At 39.0% G+C, this 25,600-nt stretch overlaps 1 protein-coding gene across 1 annotated transcript in view; it reads right to left on the bottom strand.

Annotated features, from left to right (window-relative positions):
* si:dkey-225n22.4 (collagen alpha-1(XXI) chain) overlaps positions 1-25,600 on the bottom strand; it is a 91,417-nt gene that overhangs the window by 4,602 nt on the left and 61,215 nt on the right. The window contains exons 19-26 of the mRNA XM_056240477.1: positions 20,997-21,050; positions 20,667-20,720; positions 14,709-14,780; positions 13,246-13,281; positions 12,036-12,080; positions 8,720-8,752; positions 2,739-2,885; positions 2,478-2,532 (exon numbers count right to left, since the gene is read on the bottom strand). Of these exons, the coding sequence (XP_056096452.1) occupies positions 2,478-2,532; positions 2,739-2,885; positions 8,720-8,752; positions 12,036-12,080; positions 13,246-13,281; positions 14,709-14,780; positions 20,667-20,720; positions 20,997-21,050 (496 nt within the window). The remainder of the gene's footprint in view (positions 1-2,477; positions 2,533-2,738; positions 2,886-8,719; positions 8,753-12,035; positions 12,081-13,245; positions 13,282-14,708; positions 14,781-20,666; positions 20,721-20,996; positions 21,051-25,600) is intronic.

The raw sequence follows: 25,600 nt of genomic DNA, 5'->3' as shown, positions 1-25,600 counted from the left end.
GGACTGTAAGTGATTCATGCATGCATGTTTTGTTTTAAAAAGCAAAAAAAAATAATGATATTTGTCATAATTCTGACATAAAAAGTCAAAATTATGACATTCTGATTTTAAGTCATAATTCTGACATTAAAAGGTCGAAATTATGAAAGAAAAAGTCGATTATGACATACTAAGGTGAAATTATGACTTAAAGTCATTATTATGACATTAAAAGGTCAAAATAAAAAATAAAAAACATTAAAAAGGTCAAAATTATGAATTTTATCTAAAAACTTTGACTTTTTGATACATAATTGTGACTTAGTATTTCATAATTTCAGCTTTTTACGTCATATTTTTGACTGGGTATGTCATAATGACTTTTTGCCAGTTATGACTTTTAATGTGAAATTGACTTCTCATAATTATGAATGTAAATCTCAGTATGTCATCGTTTTGTATATTTGTCATAGTTTATACTTTTTATGCCAACATTTTGACTTTTTATTTCAAAATTATGACTTAGTTTGTCAATTTTGACTTTTCATCTCATAATTTTGACGTCATAATTTTGACTTTTTATCATAGTTATGATGAATTATAACCAAGCGGCAACATTCTAATCTGAAAAATGAAGCCTACCCGGAAGTGCGGAAAACTGCAATACATGGACAATCCGCTAGAGGGAGGTCCAGAAAGGGAGCAAATGTCCAGAGACCGCATGTTGAAATGTCCGTTTTCACAGCATAAACTCATGTTTTTACAGGTTGGTCCCATGGACTTTTATTGTATTTTTCGATAGGTTCCGAGTGCCTGACAACTGTGAGGGGGGTGAATTTTTTTCTAACTCGTTAGTTTAGATCATATTTAGATATAAAATGTATGACAAATAAGGGCGTGGTTAACTTTGATTGACAGCTTGATTGACAGCTGATAACGGGCTCATGTCTCGGTCTCGGCCGTGATCTGACACAACACATCACACCACCTCTGTATCCTTTCTGAACATTCGTATTGAACTATCGTACATAACATGGGTTGCTCTGCTATAAACTGCACTAACCGACTCTGTAGGAGGACTTCGTGACATTCCACTACTATTTCACGTAGTTAGCACTATTTAGCATCAGTGTTTGTGGGCAGTGGCACTGCAACAGTTAGCATTACATCGCCTCAGATAAGTTAGCGTCAGAGGGACAGGTGGGGTTTTGGGGGGCTAATACAATGCTAAATCATAAATCAGATGTACCTATGAACAATAACATACCGATGTCCAGCAATCGATTTAAATAGTACATTGTGTTTAATTTGTTGTTTAATGGTCCAGTGGCAGAACTTTTGCCCAGCATGTCAGAGGTCTGGGTTCGAATCCGCACTCCTATAGTTTTTTGTTTTTTTTCTCTCCCATTAAAACCGATTATGTTTATCAGTGGTTGTATATCAAGCAGGGACACGTTTGTGTGCATTTTACTTTGTGATTTCACCGGAACGAATAGAGAGTCTCCGCAACGGATTAAAACGCGCGTCCGAGTTCAAAAGTGGTGGGGACACGTCCCACCCGTCCCACCCGCAAATTACACCTATGCCTATGGTTATAACCGGTTATAACTGACGTTTGAAACACTGTAAATGCCTAAATGTAACATAAGAAAAGCCTGATATGTCTGATATGTAGTGGCCATAGACTGTGAAGAGTAGCCTAGTCTGCCAGTCGATCCTGTAGCGGTACAGATAGCTGAGGCTCGGCTGAAGAGGCGTGTCCACCGGCCGGCTCACTCTCACACAAAGCCCGCCCTTTTACCCATATATGGATTGGGTTTGGATTTCCCAAGATTTTCCAAGATGGCTCCGCCCATACCCCCCATAAACGGCCTCAACCCGTTCTTCAGAAAGTCTATGGGTGACATCACTGACGCTTTGTCCATATTTTTTACAGTCTATGGTTATAACACAATTATGTCAATTTCAACTTTTTAATCTCATTGTTATGACTTGCTTGGTATGTGATAATTTATCTCATGATTATAGCATCCTGCTTTTAACTTTTATCTCATAATAATGACTGTCAATTATGATGTTTCACATCATAATTTTGACTGGCATAGTATTTCATAATTTTGACTTTTTATCAGAATTATGACGTCATAATTTCAAATTTTCAACTTCATAAATATGACTTACTTGGCATGTCATAATGTCGACTTTTTATCTCATAATTATGACTTAGTATATCATAATTATGATTTACCAAAGCATGGTTATTTCTTCGTCATGTTGCAGAATGGGCTTCCAGAACTGACCTCTTTAATTCAAAGCGAACTGTAAAAGTGTGATAGCTCAGCGAGTTTCCCTAACAAAAGCTCCTTTCTAGTGAACTGTGCTTTTATCTAAGCGCTTTAATTGGCCGGCGCTGTCCTCGGCGCTCTGCATATCAGCCTGTGCGTGTCGGGAGAGAGCAGGGAAGCTGTGAGTGACCTTGAGCAAGGGCAGATACTCACTCCTCAGGACGGCTCCACAGAGTCTCATTAAACGCTCCTCTGAGGGAGGCTTGCCCTGAAACACACACACACACACACACTCATTACACGCGTCTGCATGACACACACACACAGCTTTCAAAGAAACTCAGTTACACAGCCTCGACCTCATGAATGCGCCGTCATCGTTGGTTTGTTTATCATTAGTTTATTGCTTATGAAAGGAAATGTCTGCTGGCTATAACACGAACTGCTCGCTGTGAGAAATGTAGGAATGCTCACAGGCTTCCCTGGAAATCCCGGAGCGCCGGGTTGTCCCGGAAAACCATCCTGTCCCGGGAATCCTCTCGCCCCGATCACACCGGTGTGACCCAGGTCTCCCTTCGGCCCGCCGTGACCTCTGACCCCGGGCTCGCCCACCGAACCTTTCTGCTGGATTAATCACATGATCAGCACGAGTGTCGCGACTCCGCCTGTGCGCTGAGGACTTGTGCTTCCTGTGGTCGGCCATGTTGTGTAGTTCTTTGTAGTTTTCACGTTGGTTAGTCTCCCGGGTGTATCTTGTTTCCTCATTAGCTAGTTAAGTCGTTTGCCCCTGTGTGTTTATAGCCCTTGTTTCACTTATTACTTTGTCTGTTTAATGTATCGCTTTATTATGCGTTCAGATCCAGTGGATTAAACACACGCCTGTGGACCGATCGGCCTCTCTGTGTTCTGTAGTCTGGTTTTAAATCTAAGTTAAAAACTTTTTTTTTTGATTTGGCATATAATAGGCCTATTTCACAAAATGGCCGCCGAGACCGGAAGTAGGGTAAACTCTTTTCCGGTGAAAGCGCTAGCAGTTACAGTCGCAGGACAAATGCGGAGACTATAAGCGGTTTAGTCCCGTTGCTTATCTTTTTATGGTGTTTATGTCAACCCAAAGAAGAAACAACCCTATTTATCACTTCACAGCTTTCCGTGTTTTACGGGTTTTCATGGAACAACTGGGGAGAAGTTAAATCACGCCAGACACAGACGGCAAAAAGACTTCTGGTCGCGCCGCCGCCCGCTACAATCGCCATTCATTCTCAAAATGGACTTTGAACAGCTTGTTTTCTCTCCCAGTCATTCATATAACGTTATCTGACAAAAGTAAGAATATCAGATGTTGTCCGTTTTGTTGATAGTTTTCAGGGGGTTGTGAAAAGATTGAAATTGGACAAATTCTTGACGTTTGCTTACATAAAAAAGTTCCATTCATTTAAATGGCATGACACTTGATGACTAAGCTATTTAACATTAATATATCGAAAAACAATAAATAAAAAATTTGAAATGATGTCTGATTGTAGGCTATGAGTGAAATCTAGTGGCTTTTGTTAAAAAAAATCATGTTATTAAGTGTTAGTCCAGGAGATTGCAGCAATCTTCCACTAGATTATGGCTCCTTTTTCATGTTACCATGAATTAAACTAAGAATTGTACATCTTTACAGTGAATTTGACCTAACGTTACTAGTATGTCTAATAATGAAATTAAGGCAAATAAAAAAATAGTTCGACTAAAAACATGAATGAAGTGATTGATAGCCTATTACATGTTTTAAAAAAAAATCATGTTACAAAATAATATTTAACTGTCTGGGGTCCCCTTATGAAAAGAAAATATTCCCTATATATGAATTATCAATATATTAAATGGTTTAACAGTATATTTGAAAACATACAGAATAATATATGGTGTTGATATATTATATATTGAATGAAACATGTCAAGTCACTTTTTGCAAAGAAACAAGTCATTTTCATATGTTTAAAAATGTGAGAATATATTTACTAATATGTAATGTATATAATGTAATTTTATATTCAGTAATACACTAAATAATATATACAGGGATTAAAGTTATCCGTCGCTACGACGGAGTTCCGTTAATATCAGGTTTCCCCCTGTCCTTATGTCTTAAATGATTTAAGGCCGTAAATATGCTTATATTTCTCAAATAGTGTAATAAATGTCTTAATTTTAGTTCGAATGGGTCGGAAGGACGAGGTGTTCACCCGCTTAGGGAGATGTGATCAAAGCCTGGACTGGAGCAAAAGCCCGTTCCTCTCTGCACAGAAGCGATCTGTTATCACTCCGCTCCTGATCCACTCCGGGTTTTCCAGTCCCACTCACGGGAAAACTGCTCCGTGTTCAAACAACTTTAAAAGTTATTCTAATATGTTTATTTTTTTATATCACAAACGTCTGAATTTATAAGACTATATGTAACGGTTTGGAAAGTATTTTATACGTTTAATAAATGTCCCAGCTGCCCTTGCTTGCACAAGTAAACAGCAGGCCTGGCAAAGCGCACCCAGGTAAAAAGGAAAGAAAGTTACAGAAAACAACTTCTACAAACAATTTTAATTTGCCAACAGTTAATAATATTAAATAAAAGCACATGACGTGCAAATCGGATAACAATCAAGTGCAATATAAACATGTTTTGTCAGGGCATCAGTCCCGAACCGGCATCAACACTCCATTTCAACATCTGCTTCCTCCTTCACACGCGCCTGGCGTGATTTAACTTCTCCCCAGTTGTTCCGTGAAAACCCGCAAAACACGAAAAGCTGTGAAGTGATCAATAGGGTTGTTTATTCTTTGGGTTGAAACATAAAAAGGCAAGCAACCGCTTTTAGTCTCCGCATTTGTCCTCCGACTGTACCTGCTATCGCTTTCACCGGAAAAGAGTTTACCCTACTTCCGGTCTCGGCGGCCATTTTTGTGAAATAGGCCTATCAATGAGGAAGTTGTATTGCATTGTGTTTTTTTATTAATTATATTGTATTGTCTTGTGTTTTTATTGTGCAGCACATTGGTGAACCTAGGTTGTGATTAACGGTCCTTTATAAATAATATTGGCATTGACATGATCAACACATATATCAGCCTATAGCATACCTGTCAAGTATCCCGTTTTGGCCGGGAAAGTCCCGTATTTTACCCTTCTTTCCCGCCGTCCTCCCGTATTAGTATTTTCCCGTAAATCTCCCGTATTTTAACCTGCGTAAAAAATAATAATACCTCGGACGGAGTAAAAAAAAAAAACATTCCCAATCTGAGCTCTGTCACTAGCCTCGCGATAACTACATGTAGGCTACTATAGGTGGCAGTTGTCGCGAGGTTAGTGTGTGAGGTCAGATGATGAGTGACAACCATAGACTGTAAAAAATAGGTGACAACGCGGGAAAAACAAACAAAAAAAGAGATGGATGATGGACGCTATGACAGAGACGGAAGGCACTCCTGCCAAAAAACAAACAAACATGTAAATACCGCGATGGCGCGATCAATGGGACAGCGAATTTTCTTTTCTGAAGAGGAGCAGGGTGGGGGACAGTCACGCTTTTTGTAACTGCGACTTTAGCATCTCACACGGGGGAAGGAATTATATGTCAGCACGAGAAAGGGTGTTTAGCATGGTACAAAATATAGTTACAGAGAATAGGATGACGTTAGACAACAGAACTGTTTGCTCTACTCTCATGTAAAATTAACCACTCTGGCCCAGCCCACAAATACACTCCTTCCAAAACAGTCTTAAAGAATACAAAGTCTGCAACAAATTTGTCCAATAACTCACTAAAAGAGTAAACAAAAGTTATGTGAACTGAAAAGAAAAACTGTAAAAGAAAAGCAATATGAAATGAAAAGAATGTGTGGAGTGAAAATAAAATGTAAATGTAAAGACAATCAATGTTAAATGAACAGAAAATATGCAAATAAGCCTTTAAATAAATGCTCTTCATATATACCATATATATACCACATATATATACCACACATACACTCACCGGCCACTTTATTAGGTACACCTGTCCAACTGCTCGTTAACACTTAATTTCTAAGCAGCCAATCACATGGCGGCAACTCAGTGCATTTAGGCATGTAGACATGGTCAAGACAATCTCCTGCAGTTCAAACCGAGCATCAGTATGGGGAAGAAAGGTGATTTGAGTGACTTTGAACGTGGCATGATTGTTGGTGCCAGAAGGGCTGGTCTGAGTATTTCAGAAACTGCTAATCTACTGGGATTTTCACGCACAACCATCTCTAGGGTTTACAGAGAATGGTCCGAAAAAGAAAAAACATCCAGTGAGCGGCAGTTCTGTGGGCGGAAATGCCTTGTTGATGCCAGAGGTCAGAGGAGAATGGCCAGACTGGTTCGAGCTGATAGAAGGGCAACAGTGACTGAAATAACCACTCGTTACAACCGAGGTATGCAGCAAAGCATTTGTGAAGCCACAACACGCACAACCTTGAGGTGGATGGGCTACAACAGCAGAAGACCCCACCGGGTACCACTCATCTCCACTACAAATAGGAGAAAGAGGCTACAATTTGCAAGAGCTCACCAAAATTGAACAGTTGAAGACTGGAAAAATGTTGCCTGGTCTGATGAGTCTCGATTTCTGTTGAGACATTCAGATGTTAGAGTCAGAATTTGGCGTAAACAGAATGAGAACATGGATCCATCATGCCTTGTTACCACTGTGCAGGCTGGTGGTGGTGGTGTAATGGTGTGGGGGATGTTTTCTTGGCACACTTTAGGCCCCTTAGTGCCAATTGGGCATCGTTTAAATGCCACGGCCTACCTGAGCATTGTTTCTGACCATGTCCATCCCTTTATGGCCACCATGTACCCATCCTCTGATGGCTACTTCCACCATGTCACAAGGCTCTAATCATTTCAAATTGGTTTCTTGAACATGACAATGAGTTCACTGTACTAAAATGGCCTCCACAGTCACCAGATCTCAACCCAATAGAGCATCTTTGGGATGTGGTGGAACGGGAGATTCGCATCATGGATGTGCAGCCGACAAATCTGCGGCAACTGTGTGATGCCATCATGTCAATAGGCAAAAGGGGGTCCAACCCGTTACTAGCATGGGGTACCTAATAAAGTGGCCGGTGAGTGTATATATAGGCTATACCACACACACATGTTTTCATTTAGGCTATAACACCTGTCTTAAAATGTAAGGGATACTGGAGCTTGGTTGGGGTGGTGGGACTGGTCGCGGTGGGCGCCGGAAAATTTCCCTTATTTTCAAATCCAAAACTTGACAGGTATGGCCTATAGCCACGCATTCCTGCATTTATATTTATATTCTTTATATAAATCATGATGTGGCCTCGCTGCGTATTAGATAACGTATAGTTGAAATGCATTGCACTGATTGTAACAGGATCTCCACTTCATATTCACATCATTTCTAATATGTTTCTGTGCAAACTTATCCTATATTGGACAATATAATCTGAATAAAAATAAGTTAGTAATTTTTTATTACTGTAGTATAATATACAGTGTTATTTTAGTGTTATTTATACTATTTAGTAATAATTTAGTTTTTATATTTTCAGTTTTTTATTTCATTTTAAAGTAAATTTGTTATGTACTTTATATCTTTTTATATATATATAATATAATTTATATTTACGTTTTATATTATTTTACGTTTTTATCTAATATTTATTTTACTTCAGCTTTTTATCAGCTAATAAAAGTATTTTTAATAGTTTTACAGATAACACTTCCCATTAGTTAGAATTTTTAACTGCTATTAACTAACAATGCACAATTAATTTGTTACAGTATTTATTAATCTTTCTGTATATTAGTTAGTAAAAATACAACTCTTCATTGTTAGTCCATTTTCACTCAGGTCCATTACATAATATTAACAGATACAACATTATTACATTGGACATTAGTAAATGTTGAAATTGACATTAGCAAAGATTAATAAATGCTTTAGAATGATGTTGTATTGTCAGTTAGTGTTAAATGTTAATGTAAACACCCTGACGTACAGTAGATTCAGTTTTAGTCCACAATGTTCAAGGAGACTGAAAAACAATCAGGAAACTTGTTGTTGTTAAGCAGCAATATGAAATGTTAAAGATTAAATCGCAATCACAATATCTGTCCAAATAATCAAACCGTGCAGCTCTAGTGTGCAGTAAACACAGAACGGACATATTTAATAAACCTCTCTGGAGGAAAAATGCATTCTTTTAAAGTGATTTGCATATACGTCTGGAAACTGATTTTCCCACAAGCATGGAATAATAAATATCCATATTAAATGTGTTTAGTTTCCACCGGACAGCACTGGCCTGAAGCTGTCAGAGGGAAAGGCCATCTGACCATCTGACCGTCATAAATCTGGTGTAAAATAAGCAGGAATGGTTTAAGTGTGACTGAAGTGTGTAATTCTACAAACCTCTCCTTTGCTTCCCCTCGGCCCGACGTCACCCTGTTCAGAAAGAGAAACTTTATGATCAAATCACGCCGACAGATGTTTGCCTTTCCACATCTTAAAGAAGTGTTTCGGACTACAATCCTTGGTTACACTTTATAGTGTAATTCTATATTTAAGCACTGAGTAATATTAACTACATGTCTTACTATAGGGTTAGGGTTAGGATGAGTGTTTGGTTTAGGGATAATCGCATGTAATTATGCATAATTTATTACTATAGTATCTACAGTAACGTGTAATAATGACACTGTAAAATAAAGCGCTACTGTCTACAAGCAACAGTGAAGAAGCTCAAACACACACTACAAACGCTTCAGCTTCTCAACCTCATAAAAGCTCGATCTGTAGAAGCGCAGCGTTATAAAGCTCTATTGCACATACAAATCTGTGCCTGATAAATATTGCTCTGATTGTAGATATAAGTTTTATAATCAGTTATATATTCCCTCTTAAACGGCTTGGATGTTGTATATATCATCTGAAGATGTCTCATGTTCGCGACTCCTTGTTCTCCGACACGTTTGTGAGTCAGTGTCTGTGACTGAAGCTTTCCCAGGAATCAGGAGTATCTTCTGCGAATCCTAGAATGATTCAACAGGATAAAAGTTTCCGAATGGGGAAGTTCAGTTTGAGAAGTGTGTGTTCACTCTTAAAGAAGAGCTTCTCTCTGGAGCTTTAGAGAGTTCCTCCGGACGCTTCATGTGCCTTTCAGTGCTTCCCAAAAGGGGATCATTTTATGGATTATTTTTTATTTTTTTTATTTTTTATTATATTTTATGGATTACACAGCTCATTAACATACTGTACCACTAGAATGTGAACATGCAACTGTTTAAAACATATCTCCTTATATAGAACATTTTTGCCAGTTCTGTGTTAACAAACATGTATTCATGACTTCAGGGAGCTCGTTGTTTCTGCCTTCAATTATTACATTGTTTAAATGAATACATTATTATCTAACTGTGATGTGCATATGTACATTTGTGAACTGCATAACTCTGATGACGATCACTGTGAACTGTAATGTGGACTCGTGTATTTACTGTAAAGCTGCTGTGGAACGATGTGTATTGGGGAAAGCTCTTTGAAATGAATTGAATTGAACTGTATAGAACCCCATTGAACTTTTCTTTCTAAGAGTGTACAAGTAATTATTAAACTTCCTACTGAAGCCATCATTTAATCACTTTATCATTCAGATTTGTATATGAAATGAGGTTGCAAGCAGAAATATAATGCAAATATGAATGGAATGAAATCAAAGAAATGCACCTGCTATAAGTGTACTTTTTAATAATTCACTTCATTGTTTTTGGTGATGTGATATTTATTGGGTATTTCCAGAAAGATTTATGATGTAATTATCTACATTGCAAAACATCCTCTGCTGTTTGAATTCATTTGAACTTCAGCTTGAATTCCTCTTCCAGCAATTTCAACTCATCTGATCTGAGCCGCTTCTTAATCTCTGAATCTGGTCATGCTTTCAAACGTTCTATAAGTGCTATAAGTTCTATAAGGTTCTATAAGTGAACAAGTTCTATAAGGTTCTATAAGGTTCTATAAGTGAACAAGTTCTATAAGGTTCTATAAGGTTCTATAAGTGAACAAGTTCTATAAGGTTCTATAAGTGAACAAGTTCTATAAGTTCTATAAGGTTCTATAAGGTTCTATAAGTGCTATAAGTGCTATAAGGTTCTAAAAGTGAACAAGTTCTATAAGGTTCTATAAGTGAACAAGTTCTATAAGTTCTATAAGGTTCTATAAGTGAACAAGTTCTATAAGTTATATAAGGTTCTATAATACCCCTTTTCCACCAACGCATTTTGAGAGCCGGTTCGGAGCCGGTGCCTGCGCGCGAACCGGTTCTTTGTGTTTCGACAGCCAAAGAACCGGTTCTCGGCCAGGAAAACTGGTTCCAAAGCGGCACCAACTCTTTGCTGGACTAGAACCGTTCTTTTACCACGTCATGCTTACGTCGGGGGGCTGGGGGCGGGTTTAGATAACATATTTTCTGACATAATATAGGATCGCAAAGCCAGGAGAAACATTTGCAGAAACACGATGTAGTCCGCCATTGTAATTGTTATGCTTGAAGTTAGCGCAAGCGTTTCTAGTTTTTTTTTTATCATTTTTTTTTTTTGAAAACGTTATGTAAACAAAGGAGAAAACAGTCACAATATAGAACAAATAAATGGAAAGAAAAAAATACACACGACAGGAGTACATAACTAATCAGAAAAGATTACATATCAAAGGAAAAGATTAAAAGACTTACATATTTCAATTGTTTTTAAAGCCTTCTTGGTTCACGAGTTAGAGATAATCCCAAAGTAATGTTGTACTTGCAAGCGTTTCTAGCTAAGATGTATGGCGACGTACACAGTGACGTAACGACGTCGTTCGCTGGGCGCTCTTGTCAGTGGAAAAACAAACAGGTTCTGACTGAGAAGGTTCGCAAGTTGAACCAACTCCGAACCAACTTTGAACCAGCACCAGTTCCGAACCAGTTCGTTTTTGGTGGAAAAGGGGTATAAGTGAACAAGTTCTATAAGGTTCTATAAGTGAACAAGGTCTATAAGGTTCTATAAGGTTCTATAATTGAACAAGTTCTATAAGGTTCTATAAGGTTCTATAATTGAACAAGTTCTATAAGGTTCTATAAGGTTCTATAAGTGAACAAGTTCTATAAGTTCTATAAGGTTATATAAGTGAACAAGTTCTATAAGTTCTATAAGGTTCTATAAGTGAACAAGTTCTATAAGTTCTATAAGGTTCTATAAGTGAACAAGTTCTATAAGTTCTATAAGGTTCTATAAGTGAACAAGTTCTATAAGGTTCTATAAGTGAACAAGTTCTATAAGTTCTATAAGGTTCTATAAGTGAACAAGTTCTATAAGGTTCTATAAGTGAACAAGGTCTATAAGTTCTATAAGGTTCTATAAGTGAACAAGTTCTATAAGGTTCTATAAGTGAACAAGGTCTATAAGTTCTATAAGGTTCTATAAGTGAACAAGTTCTATAAGGTTCTATAAGTGAACAAGTTCTATAAGGTTCTATAAGTGAACAAGTTCTATAAGTTCTATAAGGTTCTATAAGTGAACAAGTTCTATAAGGTTCTATAAGTGAACAAGGTCTATAAGTTCTATAAGGTTCTATAAGTGAACAAGTTCTATAAGGTTCTATAAGTGAACAAGGTCTATAAGTTCTATAAGTGCAGTGCAGGGCAATAGAGCTGGCGCCCCCTGGTGGATGAAGGTGTTCCAACACTTACTGGAGTGCCAGGAGTGCCAGGAGAACCTCTGCTGCCCTTTTCCCCCTGTGAAGGAGAGGGTCTGTGTTAGCGGGGTCTCCGTCTCTAAAAGGTTATATTAGCATTCACAATCAACGGGTGGTTCTTATAACCTTTACAAGACTCATCACATCCCGTTTACTGACAGAGACTGAGCTAACTACACTCAGGGTGATGTTCCCTACGGAGAGTATTACGGTAAAGTACACAAATTACACTGCAGCTGCAAGCTAAGATATTAGCCTACTGTATTATATTATACTTGATTCGCACAGTTTTCAGGGCTTTTAAATTATTAACTTTGCTGACGCACTCAATCCAGTGCTTCTGTGTCCGACTGAGAGTTTAGACTCTTTTATCCAGTAAAGTCTGTCAGTGTAACTGTACAAACGTCCTTCAGCTCGAGCTTCACGAGTCTTTCTGTGTCAATCTGACATGACTTTATCAAGGAAACGTGAGAACTTTGATATTGTTAGTAATATTTCAGCTGGACTGAAGCAGCTTTACTTGATTATCCAAACATCATTAATTAGAAAAATCACGAGTATGAAATATGATCATAAGGATTTTGAGGAAGGTTTACTTGGTAACACTTTACAATAAGGTTCATAAGATAACATTAGTTAACTACATTAGTTAGCATGAACTAATAATGAACTGCACTTATACAGCATTTATTAATCTTTGTCAATGTTAATTTTAACATTTACTAATACTTTATTAACATTTTGTTAACATTAGATAATGCACTGTGAACATGAACAAACAATGAACGGCTGTATTTTTATTAACTAATATTAACAAAGATTAACAAATACAGTAACAAATGAATTGCTCATGGTTAGTTCGTGTTAGTTAATACATTAACTTGAACCTTATTGTAAAGTGTTGCCGTTTATTTGTTCATGTCAATCATCACTGTATTGCATTGCATTATACAATATGTTTTAAAACTACAGAGCTTTGATCATCAAAATAAGCATTATAAGACATAGTATTGGCAGATATTGATACTGATAGGCATTTTATGTTAATATCTGCTTTACTGTTATGAAGATCTCATTGATTTACAAAATTTCATCTTAACTTAACAGGGTTTTAAAGTGATAAAGTTCAACTTTTCCATAAAAAGTCCCCACTAAAACTATTATTATGCTTTGAAAAAAAGCAGGAACTGTGGAGGGGTCTTTACCTGAAGGCCTTTGGGTCCCGCTTGTCCTCTCTCTCCCTGAAACACAGAAACACAGCTCACTTCACTCTCCACAACAGGAGAACAGTGTCAGACACGGCATTACATGAGCCGGACAGCCATCAAACATGTAGTCAGTCATTAGCAGAAACTTTATCTATTAAAAGTGACTTACTGTACACTAGATTTGCACTGCCACCTCTCATACGCAACTGCATATAAGAATATGCATGTAAAACATATTAAATGGTAGCTGGTTTCTAGCTAATCATTAGCTGGATCAAACTGGTTTAGGTGGATGACCAGAGCTGGAAACACCAGATCATACCGGCTTAAACTGGTTCAGCTGAACAAGAGATTGTTTACCACGTCCTGAAGCACAGTTACCACATTATATATATATATACATCATATTTATTTATACTATATATTGTTGGAACTTCTATGAAATATTGGACTGAAAGACTATTCAGACTCTATGAGCAATGCATATTAAATGAGCCTGAAAGGGTTTTAAGCGACCCGTCTCATGCACTGCCGCTCTTATGAACACTTACCGTCTGGAAGAAGTCAGAAACAGAACAGGTTTAAAAACTCTTTTGCACCGGGATCAATTAGAACATGGATTAGCAACGTGTATATATATTTGTATGTGTACAGTGTGTATGAATATTTTGTGTAATTTTGTAATGTTTCAGGTGTTGGCGAAATGCTGGCTATGGAGTCCATTACAAATGTCCCTATCAGGGACACCCAAGTGTGTTTCAGGTCATTAATAATGTTTATCTGGATGTTGCAGAAGGGAATTGCGTTCCTTTATTGAGCTCAAACACTCGATGACTCAGTTATTCACTGGACACTTTTATCCGAATCTGGGAATCTGATCTTAGACCTCGATGTCGTGAGTGTCAGGAGATGACTCAGGTCAAGATTTGATTATAGCTCTAGTTTAGTTAATTAATACTTTTATTCATCAAGGACGCATTAAATTGATCAGAAGTGACATTTATAACGTTACAAAATATTATTTTTCAAATATTGCTGTTCTTTTGAACTTTCTATTCATCAAAGAATCCTGAAAAATAAAATATATGACGGTTTCCACAAAAATATGAAGCAGCACAGTTGTTTTCAACACTGATAATAATCATAAATGTGTCTTGAGCATCAGATCCTCATATTAGAGTGATTTCTGAAGGATCATGTGACACTGAAGACTGGAGTAATGATGCTGAAAATCAGCTTTGATCACAGGAATAAATTACACTTTACTGTATATTCACATAGAGAACAGATGATTTACACTGGAGTAATATTACACTGTTTTACTGTATTTTTGATCAAATAAACGCAGCTTTGGTGAGCAGAGAGACTCTTTGACAAACACTAAAAACCGTACCCACGCCGGGCCTTTGAGCGCTGTAGTGCATGTGGAGGTTTGGTCATGTGTGGAACGGCAGCTTTACCTCGTGTCCTTTATATCCATGAAGGCCCATCGCTCCGGGATCTCCTGGGGGCCCGGCCTCGCCCCGCTCGCCCTGTGGGATCCACAGCACAGCTCACAAACCAGAAGCAGAAGCAGAAATACTTTATCGATCCCCGAGGGGGAATTATTTCTCATAATTGCACACCTGTCAAGGCATTAGGAAAAGAAATAGTAATAAAAAGTAGACAGATAAAGAGTATATAATCTAAGAGTATAAATATAAAGAAAAATAGGTAACACTTTAGAATATGGTTCCTTCGTTAATGAATAACTACACAGGAACAAATGAGTAACACAATATTAACAATCTAGTAACTACTATTAACTAACAAGAAATTTTTATTAACAAATTAGTAAGTAATAGTGCACAGATGAAAGTGGTAGTTCACTATTAACTAATCAGTAACTACTTTTTTTTTAATGCTTCCCAGAGAACTACTGTAAGAATCATGATAACTAACCAGTAATGACTCAAGTGTTACTACATACTTCTAAAGGAATTACTAATTCTTTTAAGCTTTTGAGGTTTTTGGTGAAGTTTTAGATAGTAATTAACATAGAAGTATGTAGTAACATTTGAGTCATTACTAGTTAGTTACCGTGATCTTCACTTTAGAATACGGATCCAAATAATTAGTAATTCCTTTAGAAGTATGTAGTAACACTTGAGTCATTACTGGTTAGTTATCATGATTCTTACATGAAAATCCTAAAGTGTAGAATCTTCTAATCCTTCACAAGATATTTGCACACACGTATATGAGCTAGGAGACATAAAAAAAAACCATATTTTTTTGCGAGGTAGGTTAAATAATAAAATCACTGTATATGGTATTTGGATGGCCGATAACTCAATATGTTCCAGCCGTCACCGTGACTTTCTGGCATTCCTCTGGACAGGCATTTAATCACTACAGGACAAGTAAGGTCCCGACAACTGCATTTAAAAAGCCATTTCTTTAAAATTATTCAGTTGATAAATAGTTCTCTAGGAGAGAGCATAGGCTAATTATTTCCCAAATCATAAGTCTGCTATGCTATTACATATTGATAAACCTTGTGTATTTGTTTACAGTAGCAGTTATTAATGTTAATGTAGTGCTAGTCATTTGTCTTTCATTAGTTATTGATTAGTTTTGCATGAATTATGAATCTTTTTCAGTAGTTCTCTGGGAAGCATTAAAAAATGTTTAGTTATTGATTAGTTAAAGTAACAACAGGTAGTTTTTTGCTCTCGGACTCCCCCTACAGTTGGGAAACAGTATTGTCCTCTACTACTGTCGTAAACTGTCATCCTACATGCACGTGCATTTGTTGACAACCATGATAGCCCTGAACACTGTAGGAGGAGGTCACATGCAGGTGTTCTCGTGTGTGTGAAATGTCTTCATCCCAGGTACAGTGGCATATATTTCAGCATGTCATATGAATATAATTTCATGTGTTTTATTTTTTTTATAACGACAAATGATCGCGTTTACAAGCCAGCGTCATTATAGTAGCCTAGTCTATTGGTTACCGTTTTACTGAATCTATATGATACTTCAATGCAATGTTTGAGTGGTTGATAATAACCATATATCGTCAATATTATAATATCAAGCTACCATAAATGAATCTGCAAATTTTACAAATCGATTTGCATTATAGCTTGAGGCAAGACAAATATACAAATATCACAGACATGTTAGGTATCCTAAAATATGATTTTATTAATAATCTTCCTCCTTTCTTTGTACATGTTGAGTAGACTACACTTTTTAGGTCAAACATTTGCTATTTGCATTTCATCGATTGCAAAGTTCAAATCAGAACGAGAATACTAGCGATAGCTAACCATCAAAAACTAGAATATCGTTTACTAGCTACCAGATTGATAATTCGCTACTACTCTAGCGAATTAGAGAGGTTAGACAGAGAGAGGCATTCTTTTTTCGATGGGGGGTTCGATGCTCCCTGCACACGCAAGGTCTCTCGCTCGCTTTCTCTCTCTGCCGTCCGCGCGCGTTGGAGCACAGTCTCTGTCTCGCGTGCGCGCTCGCTCTAGATTCCGGGAGATTTGAACTAATTTGCGGTATAACTTGTCGATCACGAGTGGCTCAACAGGTAGATCTATAGATAAACTCATCTTTCAGGCATTTGACCGACCGGGTTGACACTTCAGCGTGAGAAATCGGGAGTGTGGCGTGTGAGCGTGTGAAACCAATCAAATGCGGGTGTCTCACGGCCAATGCGTGAGTTGGCAGCTCTGCAATGTTGATCCTCGTTCTGCCTTTAACGCGATCACTTTCTCTTTTTCTCTTTTTGCTTTGCTCCGATAAAACCTTTGCTTTCTTGTTTTACTGTGCTGCTTCGGCCATGACTATAACATTTGGCTCGCAAGTCCGATTTTAAGGAAGTGGGGGTGGTGGTGGAAGTGACGTATATGCCGTAAAGCAGTCGAATTTTGTAGTTCTCTTTGTTCGCCGGTTACTACCCGAAACCCGAAGTTTAAAAGTACGATTAAAAACGCTACAGACCCCGTCAGGCTATGGCAGATGTGTCATTCAACCTATTGTAAGTCGATGTACCATCACAAGAGACTTGGAAATATATTATGAAGGCTGAAAAGTTACCTGTTGTTACTTTAATAGTGAACTACCACTTTCATCTGTGCGCTGTTACTTACTAATTCGTTAATCAGAATTTCTTGTTAGTTAATAGTAGTTACTAGATTGTTAATATTGTGTTACTCATTTGTTCCTGTGGTTATTCATTAACGAAGGAACCGTATTCTAAAGTGTTACCGAAAAATAATATGAGGAGTGTGGGTATATACAATATTTACATTATTAGAGAATTGTTATGGTGAACATTTACATTATTTAGAATTATTATGGTGAAATAAATAGCAGCAAAGAATATTTGCACATTAATTATTAAACAGATAATGTTGCACAAAAACAGAAATATCGTCAGTTTAAAAACGAAGTGTCGGTGTGTCAGGAGTTATGAAGCTTGATGGCCTCAGGCAGAGATGACAGCCCGTTCTCATCCCAAGGCGTCTATATCCAACGCACATGGCACCCTTTAGCGTCAATATGAGACGCAGATATATGGCGCCTCCTAGTGGTCTAACCCTAACACTACCCCAGACCTAAACCTACCCAGAACTGAAGCGTGTTATATTGACGCTAAAGGGTGCCATGTGCGTCGGATGTAGACGCTTTGGGAAAAGCGTCAGTATATGACGCCTTGGGATGAGAATGCGTTGGAGATGACTGTGGCGCTCTGGTGCATTATGGGAGAATAAGCCTTGCACTGAGAGCTCCTGTGTTCGAGAGGCACGTCATGGAGAGCGTGGGAGACATTGTCCAAGATGACATGTAGTTTGGACAGCATCCTCGTCTCTGAGAGTCGAGCTCAAGCCCCACAGCGTCACTCCAGACGGAACTGGACAAGTGTAAACGCATCTGGTTGTTGAAACCACATATGCAAATTTTACTCCTCTCAAAAATGCTAGAAGATAACGACGTCATTATGCCGACGCTACTGCAGCATCACCGCAGATGAGCATCTCTTCATCAAGCCAGCGCGCACTACAGCAAATCAAAGTGAAAGTAAGTCGCAGACGCTTAACACACAATCATCTTCATTAAAAGTAAAGAAACGACATGATCTTCCCAGTGCTGCTACCACTCTCTCTTACTGCGGTCTTTGATTTTGATTTTAGCTGATGATCAATAAAATGTCAAGTCAAGTCAAGTCAAATATAATTATATAGCGCTTGTCACAATACAGATTGTATCAAAGCTGCTTCACAGTATTAATCAAAACAACTTAACAGTGTTTGTTTATTACTGGAAAAAGACATCCAAGTTTGGTGGAGCTGATCAGTGGTATGATGGGTCATTTAATTTGAATATCCCCAACTGAGTAAGCCAAAGGCAACAGTGGCAAGGGACCGAAAAACTCCATCAAGTGACCCGATGGTGTCCTAAAACTCCATCAGATGACCCAATGGAGAAAAAAAAACCTTGGGAGAACCCAGGCTCAGTCGGGGCCAGTTCTCCTCTGGCGTTTATGAAGTAGAGGCCGAATTTACAGTAACTGTAAGATAAAAAATGTATATGAATGCCTGGCTAAATAGATGCGTCTTTAGTCTAGTTTTAAACTGGGAGAACGAGTCAGAGCCTCGAACAATATCAGGAAGGCTATTCCAGAGCTTCGGAGCTAAATGTGAAAATGCTCTCCCTCCTTTGGTGGATCTGGATATCCTAGGAATGACCAGAAGCCTCGAATTTAGTGATCTTAAAGAGCGCGATGGATTATAGGGCGATAGAAGATCCGTTAAATAGACTGGAGCTAAACCATTCAGAGCTTTATAAGTCAAAAGCAATACCTTGTAATTAATACGGAACTTTATAGGTAACCAATGAAGTGATGATAGAATCGGTGTTATATGATCATATTTTCTTGACCTAGTAAGAACTCTAGCGGCTGCATTTTGCACTAACTGTAGCTTGTTTATTGAAGATGCAGGACAACCAGCTAATAAAGCATTACAGTAATCTTGTCTCGAGGTCATGAATGCATGAACTAACTTTTCTGCATCAGAGACTGATAGCATGTTACGTAGCTTAGCAATGTTTCTAAGGTGGAAAAAGGCTGTTCTTGTAACATATGAAATATGCTTTTCAAAAGACAGGTTGCAGTCTAATGTAACACCCAGGTCTTTTACTGTAGCGGATAAAGTAACAGGGCATCCTAATATGTTAAAGTCGTGCTGTGAAAGGTTTTGTGGACCGTTTTTCGAACCGATAAGTATTACCTCTGTCTTGTCTGGATTTAATAAAAGAAAATTACGCGTCATCCAATCTTTTATATCTTTAACACACTCTGTCAATTTGGATAATTTAGCGTATTCATCTGGCCGTGATGAAATATATATTTGAGTGTCATCAGCATAACAATGGAAACTAATTCCATGTTTCCTTAGAATATTACCAAGTGGCAGCATATATATTGAGAATAATAAAGGGCCTAACACAGATCCCTGCGGCACTCCATAGTTTGCCGAAGTTATGATCGATTTTTCTCCATTTAAGTAGACGAAATGGTAGCGTTCAGATAAGTATGACCTGAACCAGCTTAATGCCTGTCCCTGAACACCAGTGTAATTTTGTAGTCGGTCTAAGAGTATTGTGTGATCTATAGTATCGAACGCAGCGCTAAGATCAAGTAAAACTAGTACTGAGATACAGCCTTGGTCCGAAGCTAAAAGTAAATCATTTGTGATTCTAACAAGCGCAGTTTCAGTGCTATGATGTGGCCTGAATCCAGACTGAAACTTTTCATAGATGTCGTTTTCTTGCAAGAAAGAGCCGAGTGCAGCTCATAACTGTAGCTTTCGCTGACGCGAACTCCGTTAAATCTGCATATAGCGCGGGAACTGAAGATCGGATTTATATCCGTTTTGCAAAAACACATTTATGTGACCAGCCGTAAATGGAATCGTTTTGATAAATCAGATCGCTATCCAAGCTGAGAAACGCATGAAGTGGCCGGGTGTAAACAGCCCCTTAGCGTGTGCTATCCCAGCATGCAACAGCACTGGCCACCACACACTCATAAACACCTTAGCATGTGTGTGTGTCCAAGTGTTGAGGACCTCAGCCTCCTCAGGAGAGAGTCGGCTTTGGCCAGTCCTGTAGGGCTGGAGTGTTCTCGGCCCAGTCCAGTTTATTGCCCAAGTGCACTCCCAGGTATTTGTAATCCTCCACAATGACCACTGGGTGGAAACAGGGGTCACTGGTGTCTTTGCTCTTTAGGCTCTTTTAGTGGAGCTGCAGATGGAGGATAAACTCCTCGGCTCATCCATCAGGAGGCTAACAGGCTAACAGGCTAACAGGCTAACAGCACCATTGCGTGACTAAATGCAGAACATCGAGACTCTTACCTTTTGACCGTCCGTACCAGGATCACCAGCAATGCCTTTTTCTCCCACTCCACCCTGAACACACACACACACACACAACACAAGAGGATCTCAAGCAATTTCTCCATTATAACTTCGCTAGAAGAAGCCATTTGTTTCCAGATAACAAGCCCAGTAATCACTGTAAATATTAAAGGAAATTCTGCTACAAAATGATTCTCCTAGAATCCACTAGATAAGCGCACACAATTCCAGGAACGGAATAAAGGTAATCTCAGCATGGCTATTCCCAGCAGAGTCAAGTCCAGGTATTAGCATAATTGCTAGCGGTGATGTTAGTATCGGACGAACCTTGTGTCCGTGGGGTCCGAGTGCTCCAGGAGCCCCTGACGGCCCCGGCGCGCCCTGCAGGGTTTAATCACACACAACACAGAGTGACTGATAACACACAACCTCACTCGCCCTGCAAACAGTTTCAGCACAACGTCAGCGCAATCAGAAACTGCATTAATAAATGACTTTGGAAACAAACAGATAAAAGTTTTTATTTGATGAACTCACTTACATTGGAAAACTTCTCCGAGTAATTAGTTAAGGTCAGCACACATTCATTTGAACAAATAATGTTTTGTTGAGCCAACTTAATAAATGTCACACTAACCCGACTATCTGACTAATGCTGCGTCCCAATTCACACACTACCCGTCCTGATCGTATTATGCGGAAGTTAGTATTCCACTTCTTCCGGTTGGAATCCGACATGCGGATCTGTGCACAGCGGCGAATATTACCCACAACCCCCTGCGAGTCGGACGAGGAATCGAGCAGAACACACGAATAAAACATGTTTATGTGCAGGCGGACGTCTAACCCTCTGGCTGCTCGTGTGCCGCTCAAAAATTACACTTTATTTCAATTAAATGAATATAGGCCACTATATTTTAGTTTGATAATGTTTTTTATTTAATATTTAGGTATTTTGAGGGGATTTTATCGTATTGAATTATATTTATGAAATATTTATGATCTATTTAATCACTTTTTGAGCATAGACCTGAAAATCAAATGTCCATCTTAAAGTGTCGTAAATCTTGAATGCTTTAAAGCGCATGAACTTAAAAATGAACTTAAACAAAAAACATTTATAGACATTTATTATAGACGTTATATAGACATTTAAGTTTATTGTTCTGAAACAGCATAAAAAGACTAATTTTACATTTTACATGAAATACATATTTTTCTAAACATGTTTTACTCTATAGCCATTAATCTGAGCTTTCAGTGAGTGTGTGTGTGTGTGTGCGTGCGTGTGCGTGCGTGTGCGTGTGTGTGTGTGTGTGTGTGTGTGTGTGTGTGTGTGTGTGTGTGTGTGTGCGCGTGCGTGTGTGTGTGTGTGTGTGTGCGTGCGTGTGTGTGCGTGCGTGCGTGTGTGTGCGTGCGTGCGTGCGTGCGCGTGCGTGCGTGTGTGTGTGTGCGTGCGTGTGTGTGCGTGCGTGCGTGCGTGCGTGTGTGTGTGTGTGTGTGTGTGCGTGCGTGCGTGCGTGCGTGTGTGTGTGTGTGTGTGTGTGTGTGTGTGTGTGTGTGTGTGTGTGTGTGTGTGTGTGTGTGTGTGTGTGTGTGTGTGTGGCCGCAGTACCAAATGCTTCCACTAGAGGAAACTCGTCTCTAATGCGCTCCAACAGAACATCTGTGGCGTTCTTTCTCCCAGGAACATTTAACCTTTTCCAATCATGTCCATGATTTTTTTTTTTATTCACAGAGCAAGTGCCAAAACGTTTACCAAGTTTCGTACCATTCGGATGAAGTAAACAATTCTAAAAAACTAAAACGTAAATTATTTAGGTTAAGAATGAGCAAACAGCAGAGAGGGTTCGGTGAGAGGGTTAGATGAAGGGGTTATTAATAATCTGCATATAACCTGACGAAAATATATTTATTCAATGTTATCCACATTATATTTCATCTGCAACAGCATCATGGGCGGCGCTAGGGAGGAGCTAGCAGGTGCTGCAAGACCTTTGAATCGGTGTATAAAAATTCGGTAACACTTAATTAAATCAGTTAACATTTACTATTAATTAACTGCATTTCAGTATTGTTGATGTTAATTGTTTCAATATTTAGAGAGTCAGGCCCACTATATGTGTGTTGTAGCCATTAAATAAGCGCATTTAATTTCATTTTTGTTAAAATAGATAAAGTTTTGTTAAAATAAATTAAGTTTTGTTTTGTAGAAAGCCTTTTTAAAGTGAATTTCGTTTTGTATAAATTGTATCTTAATTTTAATCAATTTTTCATCAACCAATTGAAATAAGAAGCAAATATAGCAGACAATATGATAAAGATAAGGAGGCGCGGGCGCGATTGCATTGCACGTGAACTGGAGCACATCTCATCATAAATTTTGCTCATTTAAATAATAGTGTGTGTGTGTGTATATATATATATAGGCTAATTGCGCAGCTCCCCCTGTCAATGATCTAGCACCCCCTCAGCATAGTGAACTTTTAAACGCATCTTTATGCAAACACACGAGGAGAGTCTCTGCATGACATGTGTCTCACTGGTGAAGACATTCAGTGACATATAAATGTTTTGGTTGGATTTCATTTTTCCAGAGTTAGAACTATACTTTAAAGAAGCGGACGGCTTATTCAGGTTTGTGTTCTGTTTTGAACTTTAAAATTTTGAAAAAAGCATGAAAATACCGGTAAATGCCTTTACATTGAGGTGTTTGTGTCTATGAGAAAATAATTCATAGAAATGAAATTATGTCATAATTTAATGTATTTTTATGCCAAAAAGATGATGGTCCTCACCTCAGCTCACACACACTGATGTTCAAGAGTGTGTTCAAGAGTGTGTGTGTGTGTGTGCGTGTGAAGAGTTCTGAAAAACTGACCCAAGTATTGAGAAATGTGTCCTAGTGAAAACTGTAATGACCCCTCAAACACCACTAGGTGGCAGCAGCGTTTACTCTGTCGAGTGTGTGTGTGTGTGTGTGTGTGTGTGTGTGTGTGTGTGTGTGTGTGTGTGTGTGTGTGTGTGTGTCTGTCCATCAAAGGTCACTCTAACACTATTTACTCTGTCGAGTGTGTGTGTGTGTGTGTGTGTGTGTCTGTCCATCAGAGGTCACTCTAACACTATTTACTCTGTCGAGTGTGTGTGTGTGTGTGTGTGTGTGTGTGTGTGTGTGTGTGTGTCTGTCCATCAGAGGTCACTCTAAAACTATTTACTCTGTCGAGTGTGTGTGTGTGTGTGTGTGTGTGTGTGTGTGTCTGTCCATCAGAGGTCACTCTAACACTATTTACTCTGTCGAGTGTGTGTGTGTGTGTGTGTGTGTGTGTGTGTGTGTGTCTGTGAATCAGAGGTCACTCTAAAACTATTTACTCTGTCGAGTGTGTGTGTGTGTGTGTGTCTGTCCATCAGATGTCACTCTAAAACTATTTACTCTGTCGAGTGTGTGTGTGTGTGTGTGTGTGTGTGTGTCTGTCCATCAGAGGTCACTCTAAAACTATTTACTCTGTCGAGTGTGTGTGTGTGTGTGTGTGTGTGTCTGTCTGTCCATCAGAGGTCACTCTAAAACTATTTACTCTGTCGAGTGTGTGTGTGTGTGTGTGTGTGTGTGTGTGTGTGTCTGTCCATCAGAGGTCACTCTAGCACTATTTACTCTGTCGAGTGTGTGTGTGTGTGTGTGTGTCCATCAGAGGTCACTCTAGCACTATTTACTCTGTCGAGTGTGTGTGTGTGTGTGTGTGTGTGTCTGTCCATCAGAGGTCACTCTAAAACTATTTACTCTGTCGAGTGTGTGTGTGTGTGTGTGTGTGTCCATCAGAGGTCACTCTAGCACTATTTACTCTGTCGAGTGTGTGTGTGTGTGTGTGTGTGTGTGTCTGTCCATCAGAGGTCACTCTAAAACTATTTACTCTGTCGAGTGTGTGTGTGTGTGTGTGTGTGTGTGTGTGTCCATCAGAGGTCACTCTAACACTATTTACTCTGTCGAGTGTGTGTGTGTGTGTGTGTGTGTGTGTGTGTGTGTGTGTGTGTGTGTCTGTCCATCAGAGGTCACTCTAAAACTATTTACTCTGTCGAGTGTGTGTGTGTGTGTGTGTGTGTGTGTGTGTCCATCAGAGGTCACTCTAACACTATTTACTCTGTCGAGTGTGTGTGTGTGTGTGTGTGTGTGTCTGTCCATCAGAGGTCACTCTAACACTATTTACTCTGTCGAGTGTGTGTGTGTGTGTGTGTGTGTGTCTGTCCATCAGATGTCACTCTAACACTATTTACTCTGTCGAGTGTGTGTGTGTGTGTGTGTGTGTGTGTGTGTCTGTCCATCAGAGGTCACTCTAACACTATTTACTCTGTCGAGTGTGTGTGTGTGTGTGTGTGTGTCCATCAGAGGTCACTCTAACACTATTTACTCTGTCGAGTGTGTGTGTGTGTGTGTGTGTGTGTGTGTGTCTGTCCATCAGAGGTCACTCTAACACTATTTACTTTGTCGAGTGTGTGTGTGTGTGTGTGTGTGTCTGTCCATCAAAGGTCACTCTAACACTATTTACTCTGTCGAGTGTGTGTGTGTGTGTGTGTGTGTGTCTGTCCATCAGAGGTCACTCTAACACTATTTACTCTGTCGAGTGTGTGTGTGTGTGTGTGTGTGTGTGTGTGTGTGTGTGTGTGTGTGTGTGTGTGTGTGTGTGTGTGTCTGTCCATCAGAGGTCACTCTAAAACTATTTACTCTGTCGAGTGTGTGTGTGTGTGTGTGTGTGTGTCTGTCCATCAGAGGTCACTCTAAAACTATTTACTCTGTCGAGTGTGTGTGTGTGTGTGTGTGTGTGTGTGTCTGTCCATCAGATGTCACTCTAACACTATTTACTCTGTCGAGTGTGTGTGTGTGTGTGTGTGTGTGTGTGTCTGTCCATCAGATGTCACTCTAACACTATTTACTCTGTCGA

Source organism: Rhinichthys klamathensis, unplaced genomic scaffold (assembly GCF_029890125.1).
Source record: "Rhinichthys klamathensis goyatoka isolate OS25496 unplaced genomic scaffold, OSU_Roscu_1.1 h1tg000600l_1, whole genome shotgun sequence".
Taxonomy (NCBI): Eukaryota; Metazoa; Chordata; class Actinopteri; order Cypriniformes; family Leuciscidae; genus Rhinichthys; species Rhinichthys klamathensis.
Note: the sequence above shows the minus strand (reverse complement) of the source record. Positions and strands in the feature narration are given on the sequence as shown.